The 17,605-nt window shown below is 39.9% G+C and overlaps 1 protein-coding gene across 2 annotated transcripts; it reads left to right on the top strand.

The window, feature by feature from the left end:
- The first annotated feature begins 3,755 nt into the window (after positions 1-3,755).
- On the top strand, positions 3,756-9,977 carry LOC146578803 (myelin-oligodendrocyte glycoprotein-like). Of its 2 annotated transcripts, none has more exons than XM_085269130.1 (3): positions 3,756-3,858; positions 8,770-9,096; positions 9,182-9,977. In XM_085269130.1, exons 1-3 carry the CDS (start codon positions 3,795-3,797, stop codon positions 9,217-9,219), a joined length of 429 nt encoding a protein of 142 aa, XP_085125256.1. In that variant the 5' UTR covers positions 3,756-3,794; the 3' UTR covers positions 9,220-9,977. The 2 variants fall into 2 exon arrangements, with proteins under 2 accessions (XP_085125256.1, XP_085125255.1); XM_085269129.1 differs by having other exon boundaries at positions 9,177-9,977.
- The last annotated feature ends 7,628 nt before the right edge of the window (positions 9,978-17,605 follow it).

Here is a 17,605-nt window from a genome sequence, read left to right as displayed (position 1 = left end):
TCAATCATGAAACTGATCAATGATCAGCTGATCGGCTCTCTTGTTTATTTATCGCCCACTTTGCACCAGAAAGAAGAAACCAGCGGATGTCGCGCTAAACAACAGCAGCACGATTAAGCTTGATCAGCTGTTGTTAGAATTTATTTAATATTAATTTCTAGTATCAGCTGATGTTTGCTGGAGCCACAGCTGTAAAGCTGCTGGACATGATGTCGGTTTGTATATGTGGTGAGAGGGAAACATGAAGATGAAACCAGGAGATGTCCTTACTGAATCATCAGAGCAGAACAGGTGATGGAGAAACAGGTTTACCTTTTAGGTGACATGAATGAGTTGAAGGGAAGTTATGAACTGTTTCTGAGAGACAAATAACACCAGGATCCTTTTCTAAGTAGCTGACAGCTGGTAACTGTGCAGGGTCGGGTCTAGCAAAGTGTTGCCAGGGGGCCAGGTAGGGCATTAACAGGGAGAGGGGGGCACAAAGAAATACTTTTCTTTCTTATTCTCATTTAAAATGTCTAGCTTTTATTAAATAATTATCTAAATCTTACAACCAAAGTTTTTATCTGACGTAAAATGTATAGAAATCATACATATACCAACAAGACTGTACATCACTGTCACAACAGGGTTTGTTTTCAGTCAAAGTCTTTATGGCTTTAATACCTGGTGGGCCGGTCTGTAGTCAAAATGCCCGATTTTCTGTCCCAGTCCAGCCCTGCAGGTTAATACTGGCAGTGTCACCATGCCAGCTGACTGTATTTCATCATCAGCCAGTGTTGTTCTTTATCAATATTACCAAAGTTTACCATAAGGCAGCATAGAAAGTATTTATTTGCTTTCAGGTTTTATTCAAATGTTAGTCTTTTCAGTTGTTTCTCCACTTGTTTCCTGTTTCAAAATCAAACACCAGTTTGTGAGAAGATTATCTTCTTTTTTTTAACAGGCATTGGTTTTGCATTGGCATTGGCTAATTTGCCAATTGTATGTTAAAAATGTTCGTATTTTAATATTCAAAAATGTTTTTGCCCAAAACATATGTGCACTACATGTCAGTAAAAATACTATGCAAATATTGATGTCCTTGACTGCTGAATAAACACTGACTGATTGTATCTCTTGTACTTTATCAACGCAGTATCTAAAAACTTTGCACCGTAGTGGTTAAAATCTCATTCTAATAAGAGTTAAAAGTTCATTCGGTTATTAGGTTTATAGGATTATTGAATTATGGTTAACGGTTGGTAGAATTGTTTTTAACATTATCTGCCAATTACATCTGCCACCCTTCTCCAAATCTGTGCCCCAACTGGCCCCCCCAACAAAAATTTTCTAGACACGCCACTGGCCTTTTGATCTCAGAAAAGCACATGATAGGGTGGGCTAGGTTTCACAATGAGCTCACCAGAAACCTTGGCTGATTGTGACCTTGGCTCGTGTGATTAGGTAGAGGATCATTATGGGGTCCATTGTCGCTCATTGAGGGGAACCTCCCACAGGGCTTAAATCTGGGACTCTCCACCATTTGACCCTAGAACTGAAGAAGCTTCTTGGATGAAACATCTTCAAGCAACTTATTAAAGAAGTCAGCCAATTTTACACTGGAATAGTCCAAACTGTCCTTTAAAGAAAGCACGACCACCACCCCCTGGGCTTTGCCATTTAATTTACATTGCAATAAAAGGGGCCAGATCTCACTAGGCCACTGAAAATCACCAGCAATTTCCTCAAATGCTGCAAAAAAAGAATCCATCTCAGCCTCCTTAAATGCAGGCACCAGAGAAATGCACTTAGTAATATCACATGTGGTAGCAGACATGGGGGCGGAACCTGGAATATCAGCAGAGACAAATGAGGCTCATGGCTGAAACGCTGAGTTCGCCTGACCTGGGTCTTCTCCACAGCCTCCAAATGGAGCCGTGCCGGTCGCACCTTTAGCCGGGCCCCGTCCCGTGCTTCTGAACTTCCAGAGAAGAGGGGATCATAGCGAGAGAGTGTGCGGGGCATCTTTCCCCGGTCATCTCCCACACCATCCATACCTGAACCATTTTATGGTCCCCCTCACACAAGGAAGTTCGACTTATCTCACCAGAGACCACAGGCATTTCAGGCAGATGAGGGACTCTCCACCAACTTGTCTATTACCAGTGCCTTCAGGCCACTCTTATGGAGCGTTTTAGGGATCTGCACTTTAAGGTGGTCTACAATTTGCAGCAGTTCACGCTTGCGGCAGCTACATACTGCAATCCGCATACAGGAGGCACAAGTCTCCAGCTAGCCGACTGTCAGTGGGTCCTGGCACTCTTGGATTTGCTTGAAGAGAAAGGCGGTCTCACTCACTACGATACCCAGGGCCATAACACTGGGGACACCACTGACAATCCTAATACATAACCTTTTTTAATAATGTCTTTCCAGACAGATCACATTTTATTGTATGTTTCATTGTTTTTGATTTTAATGAAAAAAATACAAGTCATGTATGGATGTATATGAAACAATGCATCATAAATACACTTTTGAAATAAGTGTATTTATGATGCATTGTATTAAATATAACTTAAATATATATGCAAAGTTATATTGTGGTGCAAAAATTAAATTCTATCTTGCAGATTACATCTGTCAGATTGCTTTTGAACAGCCACAGCTTGTCTTTGAGTGATTTTTAGAGTTTCTTTTTGTTGTTTGTATGATTCTTGTTTTCTTTGCAGGTTTCATGGTGTAGTCACCTGTCAGTCAGGGCTCACGCTGTCCTCGGTGCACACCTGATGTTCTTTTCAGGGTTTAACCTTCAGTGTCCTTTAAAGCGTGAATTTAACGCTCTATGTTAAGCCTGTTCTGAAGAGAAAAGGGGGTCAAACCCAGTAGTAGCAAGGTGTACCTAATAAAGTAGCCACTGCACTGTATATAAAGACAGCACTCACAGAATGATAAGAGCCAGTAGGTGGCAGCAGTGGAGCATCAGTTTGCCCCATACCCATGGTTTCAATCTGATATTTGAGCTTTAATGTCAAAGGAAAAAAAAAACTGTAGGTATGAGGTTAGAAGTGAAAACGAGCTCCATCATCACTACTGTGAATTTATTAAATGAAAATGAAAAAAAAAAAAACACGCTGTGAATACTGTTATATCTGAGATCATGAAAATCCAGATAATCCAGAATAAAGGAGGTTAAAAGAAATAAAAATTAACTTTGTTAACATCAGTTTAAGGTCCCTAGAGACATAATTAGTCTCTGCTGAAAAAAAGCAGAGCTGTGGCTGTGGCTTTATTTCAGCCTCCGGTAACAAGAAGCTGCTCAACATTTTACTCTGAACTCCTTCCTGTTCACAGCACTAAAACCATCGAGCTGCTTTCACATTTGGGAGTTTCCCAGGCAGTGTTACAGCTGCACGCAGCTTCAGAGCCTGTTTGATAACTTTTAGTAGAAACTCTACAAACTTAGGTAAAAGCCTCTAATGAAACTGCGCGACTTTACACACGATGGAAGGAGATCATTGGTGAGGTAAGTTGTGCTTAACCTATTTTGACCTTACATGGTTAGATCATGTCCTCAACAAACAAGAACATGAAATCAGCGAAGCTGGTTGAAGTAGCAATTGCACATTGGATGGACTGATTAATGCACAGCTGCTAGTACGAAGTTCATTTCTATCTGCAGAAATAGGCGGAGCTCATTAGGTCAGTGAAACCGCCCCAGGCGGCACTTGTAAAGGGAGGAACGAAGAGTTGTCAGAGAAAAGTCCGGCTGCGGTTTTACATGTTACTGAGACAGCTAACGATTAGGAAGCATGGCTCTTTTGAGCAGGTGTATGTGGACTGTGCTCCTGTTTGGCTGCGTTTTTGCTTCTGAAGGTAAGCTGTGAATACTTTCCTCTTTGAGTCAAGAAAGTGTTTACATCTTAGGAATATCGGAACAGTTTCCAGGTTTTCTATAGGAGATTTATCTTTTCTATAACATGTTTCGCGGCCAAAACTGATAACGCCAAAAGACAATTTTTAGTTGTGAGCATCATCACCTTTACTTTTATAGAATATATAAAGACAGCTCAAACCCTCTGCAGGAATAACAGGACAGTAAAGAGAAAATGTAATTTACCTGAAACGGGACTGAGCTGGTTGTCAAAATAATGAGCAGCTTATCATGTGGTGATCTGCAATCACTCACCCATCTAAAAAAGGATTCATTGTTCTTTTTTAACAGATTATCACAGAATAAAATAATAATAAAAACAGAGTTGGTGGTTCAATTGCTGTAGTTCTGCTTTTCAAAGTATCTTCGGGCAGCAAACCGCAGGAAGAGCCCCCTTATTCCCCTTCACTGCAGCGTGAGTGTGTGAATGTCAAGCTTAGGTATGTGTGTGTGTGTGTCAGTGTGTGTGTCAGTCGTTAAATAAGGGAACTGACTGAGTTAGTGTACTCCTTACCCTCACATAGCCACAAGCTCTATTTGCAGAAAGACGGATGTGATACAAGCAGTGGAAATTGGTTTCTTTCTAAAGGTGGCTTGGCTCCGGATTTTTTTTTTTTTTTTTTTTTTAAGAGATCGGGTGAACAGCTCGGTCATTTGAGAGGGTCTAATGATTGGATTTAACAGTGAGAGAAAAAAAGAGCTAACTTCACTAGTGTGAAGACATTTTTTTTCTACCTCACAGATAAGTCCTCATGTGTTTCAATCAGATATTGGGTCTGTAAATGTGACATTATGTTTTTCATATTGTTAAACATGCTGCTAAACAAACTGAGGCAGACTAACTGTGTTATTTATTATTCTACAGAATACTGTATATACTATGGGCATCATGGAGCTGATCCAGAATCCTTACATTATTATTTATTACTAGAGCTACAATAATAAAGCAAAGAGGAGGGGGGAAGTAATAAATATGAAATAATGTATTTATGATGATTCCATTTGTTTCACTATCCACTCTGTGCAGGGCAAAGCTTATTACATTTTTAAACAGATACAATCATTTTACTGTTGTAAAATCCAAATTTTGTCTTATTTAAAATATAAATCTAATATAATCTGCTTCTTAATGTATGTTCTTTAAAATACAGCGTGTGTTTTTTAATATATTATAATTATAATAATGCATAATTATGTGGACATGCATATTAGATCGTTTTTTATAATCCCTCCAGAAAGGCAGGAAAAGCCCTGTAACTTTACGCGCCCTGTAATGCTACAGGGCGGGTGCTCTTTGTGAGCTCGTAACCAGCACGTTCTGCTGTCAAGGGGGATCATTGGTTAAATGTGATCATGTTACTGATGCAAGCCAGATCCTTTTATTTAGCAAACTGTGATTAATAGTATATATTATTGTTGAGGCGCACAGACAGGACTCCGCACGCCCACACACATAAAAAAAACAAACAAATAAATACTTTTGCCTCAACAAAAAGGGCATTTTGGGCACCCATCAGGAAAGAGGCGTGCCTGGTGCACAGTGGCTGTGGTTTCATGGTCAGAGTTATGTTACAGAGTTTATCAGAGATCAATGTGATTTTTAGCTGATGATGCTAAGATTCATTGACTGAATTCCACCTTCATAACAACTTTATAGAAAAAAGACAGGATCAGCAGTCTGTCAGTAGGGATGGAAATCAGGATAACTCCTGAAACATCTGCTGACATCTGGTTGAATTCAGCTGTGTACACCTACAAAGAGCAGCAGGTAAGCTGATCACAGCCTGTGTGTACACTAAGAAAATCTACTGGAGCTCTCAATGGAAATTACTGAGTCATGCTTCTTTTCCCCAAATTAAGACAGATTTTTAAGTTTTCCCCAGCTGGTGAATCCACTGTAACTCTTGACTGTAAACATTTCACTGTTTAAAGGCAAAGTCACCCTCTGCAATGTAGACAACAGATAATAGAGATATATATTTAGTTATTTTCTTTTTTTACTCTGCTCACTGATTCAAGCAGAGGACCTATATTAGAATTCAAATTTAGACTGAAATGAAGTTTGTATTACTGTCTAATAATATTGTTTTATTATTGTATTAGGAGTATTTTTAACACTAGTAGTTGTACTTCTACTAAGTACAAAATATATGTACCTTTGCCACCTCTGCTGAGCACTCATAGAGCTTTTAAATACTTACTACTTTACTTTTAAATTAGATTTTACTTTTAATTACTTACTACTTTTAAATAATTACCCCCTCCATGAGGTGTTTTGGGCATGGCCCCAGGAAGACCCAGAACATGCTGGAGAGATGTTATCTCTCATCTGGCCTGAGAACACCTTGTGTCTACTCTCATCCTCTCCAATAAGGTTGCCAAAGTGAGGGAAGTCTGGGCTTCCTTGCTCAAGCTGCTGCCCCTGCAAATCGATTCCAGATAACTGGAAGAAAATGGATGGGTGAAATATTTTCCATTGAGGTCTGAAGATGACATTGCCAACATCTGGAAGACAAAGTGGAATAAATGTGACCAGTTAAAATACAAATGGAAAAAAAAAAACAGATTGTAAACTACAATCTGTTTTCTTGTCCTGTAACCAAAAAGGAAGAAAGACTGTGGATATAAAACTCACTGAGCCTGTCATGGTCCTGGGCCATGTTGGCCCAGTATTCTTAGTTTTTGTGTGTTTTGTATTTTGTTCTTTATTTATGCATTGGTTCCGAGGTCGTTCAGTTAAGATGTTCCTTATTTGGTTACCCTCTGTGAGCCCTCGTCTCCCCTCCTTGTGTTTTATTCCATGTTTCCCCAGCCCGCTATGCCTGTGCTCTCCTGTCTCTCTCTCTCCTCCTGTCTGCACCTCTGTGTACTTCCTGTTTTACTTTGACAGTCTTCCGTCAGCGTTGTTTACTCCTCACTTACTCACTTACTCCTCACTCCTGCCGTGTCTTGTTATGATTATCTGTGTCAGCTGTGTTTCCCGTGTGCTCCCACTTCCCTCGTTAACCCTCTGTGTATTTATGTGCATGTCTCCCTCAGTTCTGTGTCGCATCGTCAATCTTTCCTCCCTGAACCTGTGTGTCTTTCTGTGTTCCCTCGGTCTTCTGTTAGCATTCCCAGTTTAGTTCTGTTTCTTTGTGAAGCCTGCAATAAAGCAGTGATTTTGAGTTCAGCTTTTTGTCTCTGTGAGTTTTGCGTTTGGGTCCTCATCTGCCTCCACACAGCCAGTTCATGACAGAGCCAACCTGTTTAAAAAAATGAAGTAATGATAATGTGGCCAGTCACTTTAAAGCCTATCCAAATGAAGAGGGAGAAAGCCGTAAACCCTTTCTGAATTTTTTTAAAAATTTTTTCTTTAACCTCTTAGGACCTGGACATCACATTTTGGGTTATTTAGACCAAAATACTGAATTTTGCTCTACAAAGGCCTGATATCCACTTATAAGGACATTATACTGCTACTGTTCTATTGAAATAGAAATAGCGCCCTGACCCACTGGTGTCAAGACAACCATCTCACCCTCAACGTCGCAAAGACAAAGGAGTTGATAGTGGACTTCCGGAGGTGCAGAGAAGCACACACCCCCATCACCATCAACGGCGCTGCTGTGGAGAGAGTGAGCAGCTTCCGGTTCCTTGGCGTACACCTGGCTGAGGATCTTACGTGGTCAGTACACACAAACAAAACAGTGAAGAAGGCGCAGCAGCGCCTCTTCTTTCTCAGGAGACTGAAAAGATTCGGCATGAGCCCCCGCATCCTCAGGACCTTCTATCACTGTGCCATTGAGAGCATCCTCACTGGATGCATCACCACCTGGTATGGCAACAGCACCGCCTACAACTGCAAAGCTCTCCAGCGAGTAGTGCGGTGCTCTGAACGGATAATTGGAGGTGAGCTTCCCTCCCTCCAAGACATCTACAGGAAGCGGTGCCTGAGGAAAGCGGGGAGGATCATCAAGGACTCCAGTCACCCCAGCCATAAACTGTTCAGACTGCTTCCATCAGGAAGGAGGTTCTGCAGCATCCGGTCCCGTACCAGCAGACTGAGAGACAGCTTCTTCCATCAGGCCATCAGACTGCTGAACACGTCATAGACACCTCAGCTTCACTACTGGAACTTTAACATTATTATACACTACACACTGTACAGTAACGTCACTGTTTTGCACATGTCTCAACTCTGTATATTTTATATATTTTATTTATTGTTTACTCTATTTAATTTGTAAAATATGTGTGTACGTACACACACACACACACACACACACACACACACACACACACACACACGTAGAAAAATATTAGTATACACATCCAGAAATGCATATACTATTATATATTGTACATATATTTATTAGTTTCAGATGTAGCCATTCTTGTATTTTGCTTGTTTACATTATTGTATTTTGCACAACTCTGTTGCTTGTGAAGCTCGCACACAAGAATTTCACTCACATGTGCTGTACCAATGTACCTGCACATGTGATGTGACAATAAAAGTGATTTGATTTGAAATTTTAAACGAATATCCTCATATGTGGCTCTTATTTTTCTTAAAAACAAAAATAAGTAAAAAAAAAAATCTGGTAATTCTTTGTTTTTACATTCACCGGGTCCCAATGTGACCAAATATAAAGGAGAAATTAAAAATCTACGCCATGGAAGAGTTCGGGTCTTTAGGAGGTTAAACAAAACAAAAAACCTAAAGCAGTGTGATAAATTTCAGCATCAAGAATGTGCTGTATTTCTCTGGTTCAGCAGGAATCAGTGGTCTCTATTGTAGCTCATCATGATGATCAGTGCTGCCGACCTCTTTAAACTGTCCATATTCCATATTGTTTCATCTCCTTTAGAAATGAACATCACAACTGGACAGGACGTCACTCTGCCCTGCGAAGCTCCAAATAGCAACATCCCAGTTGTAGAGTGGAGCAGACCTGATCTGTCACAACATGTTCTCGTATGCCGGGATGGGCAGTTTGTTCCAGGAGAGCAGCATCCATCTTTTAAGAACCGGGTGGATCTGCAGGACAGACAGATGAAGGATGGAGACGTGTCTTTGATTCTGAAGGATGTGACGACTAATGACACTGGAACGTACGAGTGTCGTGTCATCCAAAGAGTTACAGAACCCATGAGGCTCATCAAGACAATCTACCTGAGAGTTGTTGATCCTCCAGGTGAGTGAGTAGAGTTGAGTGTGTGTGTGATCAGAGGTGAAGTTGCTTCCTGGTTGTTGATGTTTGTTTCTCACCTGCAGGTCAGTCAGGAGGACTCACAGAGGATGGAAGGAAGAAAAATGAAGTCAGTAGAGAACGTCCTGGTCTGGCAGTCTTTGGTTTAAATTTTGTTGTGATGCTTGCATTTGCAATCTTTGGAAAATGTTAAAAAGAAATCCTCACTTCCTCCTCCTGAACAACATCTAGTTTGAACCAAAACACTTTCCACAATTTTTGTCTTGTCAGCAGAAACCTAGAGTTTTTCTTCAGTCATGTGACCTTGAATTTTGCTCTTATGACAAAGGATTGACGATTTATTCAGAGCTAGCTGGGAGATTTGTCTTCCGTTTTGTTTTTCATGTGATGAGGCAGAACATTTCAAAATCAGTTTCCTGTTTCAATCCTGAAATCAGTCGAATCTCACACTGTAACTAAGTGAATGTGTGTTTTCTGTGAGTTTCTGGTGCTGTTCAATCTCAGAGGTTCAACTGAGGTCCAGAAGTGATTGATGTGATTGTAGAGGACAAATGTAGGACATAAGATTGGCATAAGATTCAGTATTTATTACACACAGAAGCATAGATTTATTATCTTTGCTGTTGTCAAGTGTTTGCACAATTTGAAAGATGGAAACAATCTCTAAAAATTCTGAAGTGCCTGGATCTGATCCATGCTGTGGTTTTACACTGTAAAAGAAAAAGTTCATTGTCGGGTTTAGTTAGTGGGTTTTTTGTGTTTGTTTGTTTTTGTAATCGGATGAACTGTTTTATGATAGCGTTTTTGGTATCCTTTAACTCAAACTGTCAGATTCATGCAGAACTGACAATAAAATGATTTATTGCATCAAACTGAGGATCTGTTTCATTACAAAATGTTGAGCTGCCAGTGACACACAAAATGGGTGTGTGGGGTGAAGTTAGCGCTCTTCTGTGGGAAAAACCAGAGGCGATTAATTCACTCGGGCGCGAGTCGGTATGCTGTCTGTGACCACGAGTTTTAATAGAAGAACTGATCAAGTCCTAGATCGACTGTGCGCAGGGAAACTGATCAATATTATGTGCTGTCTCTGCTGTTTTTTGTCGTTCTTTTGATTGATTTGTAATTTTGTTTTGGTTAGTCCGTCCAGCAGTAAAGATGGTTATTGCCAGAGAGCAGCAGGTAAGCGCATAGCCTCCTCTGCACCCTGGTGACATACCCCTACTCCAAGGCCCTGCATGTGTGGGTGGTTGTGGTGGAGCGGGAAGAGGGAGGCAGCTGGAGATGGGGAGGGAAGGAAGGGAGGGGCAAGTGACCCCTCCCTGGGGCCAGCTCCCCCGCTGACCTCAGTAGGCACCCCCATACTCCGCGACCCGCCAGGGAAAGGGGGCCCATCCAGACCGGGGCCCAGTGCAGCAGCGCCTCCCGGCCCCACAGAGCCTGGGACAGTCCACTCAACCCCACCACAGAGAAAACTGCACCCACCCCACCATCCACTCATCTTCCAGACTACATGAGACAATAGACGCCCAGGCTGAGATCTTCCTCCACCTCTCCTGTATCTCCCCCTCCTGCAGAGAGTTCCTGAGGAGAGGAAAGCTCCTGCAAGGTGTAACAATCTCCCCCACCAGTTGAAGAGCCCCCCCCCAGCCCCCCCTCCTTCACAAAGTGGACAAATACAGTACATGACATTTGACCCCACCAGAAAAACAAAACAAAACAAAACATTTGGTTCTACGTGAAAACTCAAACTGACATTTAAACATGTTAGCATAGTTACTGTATGCAAAGAATTAATATATATGTTGTTCCATGGTTTACTGGTGTTGAGCTTCCCCTATACCCCCTGTTTCTGGTCTATTTGTTAGTTTATTTTAACTGGTGGTTTCTTCTTTAATTGGATGTAATTGTTATTTGTTTTTGGTTTTCGTTTCAATTAATAAGTGCTGTATTGGAATGATATTTTTATTACCGTTTGTTTTCTCTTTCCTATTACTTGGTGTTCCTAATGTGTTTAAGTAGATCTCCTCCCACCTGTTTCCATTTGGCCATTATCCTTTTTTTGTATTATTTTTGAATTACAACATTTTTGAAATTTGACGTTTTATGCACAGGTTGAAAATGACATATTATCGGTATTAATGTTCTTTTAAAAGTTATTCAGCAGTTCTTGGAGAGTGTTTGGGATATAATATGTCACATGTAACCCTTCTGGATGATATCCAACAAGTTTGAAGCAGAAATTTTGTTTCAGTGACAAGTTATAGGCCACAATCACTTTTTGGCAGCTTGAAAATGGCATATTATCAGTGTTATTGTTCTTGTACAAGTTATTCAGCAGTTCTAAGGGACTGTTTGAGATATAATATTTGACATATGACCCATCTGAATGACATGCAGCAAGTTTGAAGCAGAAATAGTATTTCATTAAGAAGATATAGGCCACAATCATTTTTTGGCAGGCTTAAAATGGCATATTATCAATGTTAATGTTCCTTTAAAAGTTATTCAGCAGTTCTAGGAGAGTGTTTGGGATATGATGTGCCACATATCATCCTTTTGGATGATACCCAACAAGTTTGAAGCAGAAATATTGTTTCAGTGAAAAGATATAGGCCACAATCACTTTTTGGCAGGTTGAAAATTGCATATTGTCAGTTTTATTGTTCCGTTAATGGTAATTTAGCAGTTCTAAGGGACTGTTTGAGATGTAATATTTGACATATGACCCTTCTGGAGGATATCCAACAATTTTGAAGCAGAAATATTGTTTCAGTGACAAGATATAGGCGGCAATCACTTTTTGGCAGGTTGGAAATTGCATATTATCAGTTTTATCGTTCTCTTAATGGTTATTCAGCAGTTCTAAGGGACTGTTTGAGATATAATATGTCACAGGACCCTTCAGAATGACATGCAGCAAGTTTGAAGCAAAAATAGTATTTCATTAAGAAGATATAGGCCACAATCACTTTTTGGCAGGTTGAAAATGACATATTATCGGTATTAATGTTCCTTTACAGGTTATCCAGCAGTTCTAAGGGACTGTTTGAGATGTAATATTTGACATATGACCCTTCTAATTGACATCCGCCAAGTTTGAAGCAGAAATATTGTTTCAGTGACAAGTTATAGTTTGCCTACTGGTGGTGGTCAGAGGGCCCGGTGGCGCCTGTGTCCGGCAGCCTCGCCTCTGTCAGTGTGCCCCAGGGCAGCTGTGGCTACAATGTAGCTTGCTATCGCCAGTGTGTGAATGTGTGTGTGAATGGGTGAATGACTGAATGTAGTGTAAAGCGCTTTGGGGTCCTATGGACTAGAAAAGCGCTATACAAATGCAGGCCATTTACCATTTACAATCACTTTTTGGCAGGTTGGAAATTGCATATTATCAGTTTTATTGTTCCTGTACAAGTTATTCAGCAGTTCTTGGAGAGTGTTTGGGATATAATATATCACATGTAACCCTTCTGGAATATATCCAACAAGTTTGAAGCCGAAATATTGTTTCAGTGACAAGTTATAGGCCACAATCACTTTTTGGTAGCGCTAAAATGCCATGTTCTCAGTCGTTATTCTGAACAAACAAGAACGAGTCATGGTGATACTGGCACAATAGGTCTTTATTGTTTTTGTATTCGACAGTCCTATAACAAATATAACAAATATGAACAACGCGAGTAGACATACTAAACCTGCAGGCATTAATTATTCCATCGTGATGCGTGTAGTCATTCGTGACTGCGCTACACACTGAAAGCAACCTTCTGATAAGCGTCATAGTTCGGTTACAAGAAACGTTAAAGCTCCATAAATGCATACCTTTGCCTAATAACAAAGGCATAAATGTGTTTGGGGTTTTTTCCCCCCACGTTATATCAGTTGCACGGAAGTAGCTGGCAACGCAAGTAATCCGGGCGCTGCAGCTTTAAGCAGCTACCAGATCAACTACCAGATCAACTGCCCATTTGCGCATGTGCAAAGGTAACTCCACTTGGACAAACTGCCAGAAACGCATTGACAGAAACATTTCAGGGATTTTGAGTCACTCTGCACTCCAGATGCATTAATTGCGTAAAAATCTTTAATCGTGTTGACTGTGATGGCGGATTAATTTGCGTTAATGCGTTAATTTTGACAGTACTAATTATAATGTATAATATAATGTGTATATATTAGAATGTGACTGTTGGAGCTGTGTGACCTCTGTGAGCTTCCTGATTCAGATTGTGGTGGAGATGTGTCGTCCTTTTTGTTTGCTCTGCTGTCTGATAGAGACATATCAACAGGCCAAGCAGAGCCAAACAGCTTTCACTTTAGATTTTTAGTCACACTGTTGGTCACAAGAAATTGTTCATGTTACTCAGAGTGTATCTTACCTTTGGCACAGCTGGAGCTTATGTCAGCAACCACAGGTGATCAGGGCACTGAGATGAAAGACTCTGCTCTGAGGTTTCCTACTTACTCTTTTCTGGATTTTACACAACTGAATTCAACATCATACAAACAGATGTTTACAGATGCTGTCATTGCTGATTTTTCATAGTCAGTGTAAAATTAGCCCGTGGTGAGTAAAACTATACAGCATCATACAAACGGACATTTGAATCAAACAGTGGTTTCAAACTTCCTGGCATGTTTCACATAAGAAGCTGAAAATAATTATTTTAACCTAAGATAATGCATCACTATGAACTTCACCACAGCTCTGCACTAAACTGTAGAAACCTGCTGACTGGTTTCAACTTTTCATAACACATAAAGATTATAACTCAGCTTGTTTTCCCAGATGTTCAACAATATGAAATAACCACAGGCTGTTACACAGTAAGATTTGATCTGTGTAACAGCCTGCGGTCACTGCTGTCTGATTCTCCTCTTCATGAGAGTGATGTGAGCAAATATCACCTCTGTAAGCCTCAATCATGTGCTTTGGGAGTTCAGAAACGAGATAGCAAATCTGATTCATCAGTGAGCTAACAGGAAAGCAAAATGGATTTTGAATTGAGGAGTGGAATCACCATTTCAAATGTCAGAAATAAATCATTGATTTTAGAAGCAATTTACTCATTTCTCTTTTAAAATTTTGCTTAAAAATTATTATGAAAATCAGTTTGGTTTTTTTTTAATTTGGAATTCGAAATAGTTTTTTGAAATGAGGTTTTTATTGAAAGTTTCATTCTTTTTTGTGAAATTCATTTTCGATTTGAAGTATTTATTAATGGATTAATAATTTATTTTGAAACATCGATTTAAATTATTAAATAATAAATTACTTTAGTAATGATTGACTAAATAAAAATAATAATAATTTAAAAGGAATTTGTGAATGCATAATTCATTGTACAATTCATTCATTATTTGAGCACGGAATTTTGAAGCGTGTGGCTCTTGTGGTCCTCCATATAAAAGGCACATTTTCCTCAATACTTCTTGTTCAGTATATTTAAAGAGAAGAATTGCCTCTATCTCCTCAATAAAGTGATTCTTGTATGTGATTGGCATATTGGGGTGACGCACACTTTACAGAGTTTTGTATAAATGTAGCCACCAGGTGGCAGCATGTGTTCTTCAGCTTGTCCGACAGAACTAATGACAGACAAGGAAACTGTTTTTACCCTATTCCAATTTATGTTCATGTGTTAAGACGTACAACAAAATGATAGAAAGAACATGTAACAAGTGTCACCTGGCAGTTTGTTGTTCTCTGCCAGGTGATTGGCTGAAGAGCTGTGAAAAGGTAGTGGGTGTGTGGGGTGAAGTTAGCGCTCTTCTGTGGAAAAAACCAGAGGCAATTAATTCACTCGGGTGCGAGTCGGTATGCTGTCTGTGACCATGAGTTTTAATAGAAGAACTGATCAAGTCCTAGATCGACTGCGCGCAGGGAAACTGATCAATATTATGTGCTGTCTCTGCTGTCCTTTTTCGTTCTTTTGATTGATTTGTAAGTTTGTTTGGGTTAGTCCGTCCAGCAGTAAAGATGGTTATTGATTGAGAGTAAGTTGTGTAAGGGCGGACTAACCTTCCTTTTTGTTTTTTTGTTTAATTGTTTGTGCCACTTCCCTTTTTCTCCCAGATCGCGGGCCATGCATAGCACTGATTCCCAGCTGCACTGAGACCCGAATTGTTTGCAGTGTGTGCCACGATTGCAGTGTCGCTAAGCGGGGTGTGACGGTTTGCAGTGTTGTTATTTTCGCACCGTTTGTGTGGTAAGTCTCATGTGCAGCTGGGATATCAGCAGGATGTGTTGTAAGTCCTGTCTGGACATAACTGGGAATTTGTTTGTCTAACTAATGTAATAAATAAATTATCAATTTATTTCTTTGCCCCGTTTACCTATACCTTGTCCTTGGTTACAAACACAAATATTTATTTGCCAATAATAAAGGCAGAGTCTTTATTATTGGTGAAGTGGAGACTCTGCCTGGGTGACAGTAAACGTGAAACTAGAACATACACTTTGCTTTCTGTTAGTAACACAAAGAGAGTCCGAAATTTATTGGTTTGGATTCTGGGGTATCATTACCACAGCTACACTCAATCACAAGACAACTGAACTCTGGACTTTCCCTGTCTGTAAGAAAAGTTTCCACACAGCGGCTGCTGCATTAGACAAAGGGAAAATGTGGCGCATTTCATTAAATACGTTTTGTTAAAGAGGAAATCCTCTGCTCGCTTTTGAAACCATGGTGAAGGTTTTGCAGACCTCAGATTACCTTCAAAGTACAGATATTTCTGTATTAAACCTTTGGTTTTGCGGTCTTTGCTGTGTTAGAAGAGAGGAGTTCATATTCAGATGTTTTACTTTTCTTGGTTATTTCTAAGTCAGCATATAATTAATAGGAAGCCTGATGTACAAGCTTGTCTTTACTGAGTTCAAGTAAACATAACTTTTTATCACTGTATGTTCGGATAAAGACCTACGTGTCTGTTTTCAGCTTGCTGCTGCTGCCTGAAGCAAACCTTCACTTGGTTTCACTTTGACATTCAACACGATCATAGTGAGAAGAGGTGTTTACTGGCTGTGGGGTCAGGCAGAAACAAAAGGCTGTCGTCTGGTTTTTCTTTCCTGTTTCTCTTCTAACCGGTAATTAGGTAACATGTTCTGCAGTCAGTCGCGCCCTGAGAGTAAAGTCACTGTAGCTCGATATGTCAGTGACTCCTCCTGCTCCAGGAAATAACAACTAAACACCAGATAGACACAAAATGAACTCATAGAAACGTATCGTTCAAAGACAATCAAGAGAAAATGGCTGCTCTCTAGCTGATTATACACATTAGGCAAAACTCCCCCGCATACTACTCTTGGTACTTTCCAAGCATAAATCTTTAACCCTGAAACTTCAGCGGTGTTCTGACAAAGAAATCAAAGGATTTCTTTGTCTTTTCTTTTTTCATTCTGTTTGTGTAAAACAGAGCGAAGTGAACTCCACCAGCTGTGCGGACAAAGTACATGTCTGTGTTCATAACTGTGCATCAGCAGTCTTTCAGCGGTGGTCACAAGCTGGAAATGAAAGATAAAAAGTCTAACCATCGACTCTCAAACTGCCGAGGTTACTGCTGAGACTGTCAGTCAAGACTAAACAGTTTCACAATACAGAGAGAGAGGAGCAACCAGCAGCAGGCATGATTGTAATATTCATGGATACAAAGTTGACGTATGTTCATTTTATGCCAAGAAATATAGAAATATGATCCCCCCTCAGATTAGCACCAATGTCACGAGGACTCTGAACCTACAGGAGTAAATGTGATACTCAGGAATTAGCTTGTGTCTGTCAGCAACAGAGAGGCAACAGTTTCTGTTCCTGTTAAAGAATTTTGTTAACAGAACTTTAACAAGAACAGGAACTGTGAAATGGCTACAAACCACACAACTCTGCATGAATTCCTCATTTTGTTTTCTGTGGTGTCTGAACAGAACAACCCAGATATTTCAGTTCATATTCTTAATCACACAGTTAAACAAGTTTAGTTATATTCTTTTAACCTATAAGTGAACAGATTGAAATCAGCTAATTTTTGTTGTAGTATTTAAACCAAAAACCCTTCAGCAAAGCTCCAATTTCTTTTTCCTTACACACAGTCAGTCTTTGAAAAACTGTGAACCAAATTTAAACAGACTCACTGACTTACAGCTTAACAGTCAAACAGTCTGTTAATGAGTCACACAGAGGCCACAAATATCACGTGACATTCAGCTTTAACTTCTTCAGGCTACATCTGCTCTGAGTCTCTCTAAAACGTTTTCTTTTAACTGCAGTTTATATGCTTCGTCTTCTTTGAACTAACATCCACACAGCACTCAAGCACGTTAATCAGGACTTTGATGTGAAGCCTGATTTTTATTTTTAGACACATTCTTTTTAGTTCTGTGGAAAAGTATTAATGAGTAGTGAAATATGTTAAATAAAGAAAAAAAAGCTTTTATTCATTTATTTCTTTATTTCATCATATTATTGAAATGTGAAATTCACCTCTGATTCATAAAGTTCTA

The sequence above is a fragment of the Mchenga conophoros genome, linkage group LG3 (assembly GCF_057382185.1).
Source record: "Mchenga conophoros isolate Kocher_MC1m ecotype Shallow Benthic linkage group LG3, M_conophoros_male_GT1.1, whole genome shotgun sequence".
NCBI classification, from domain to species: Eukaryota; Metazoa; Chordata; class Actinopteri; order Cichliformes; family Cichlidae; genus Mchenga; species Mchenga conophoros.
The sequence above is the reverse complement of the archived record's forward strand: the minus strand, read 5'-3'. Positions and strand labels throughout refer to the sequence as shown.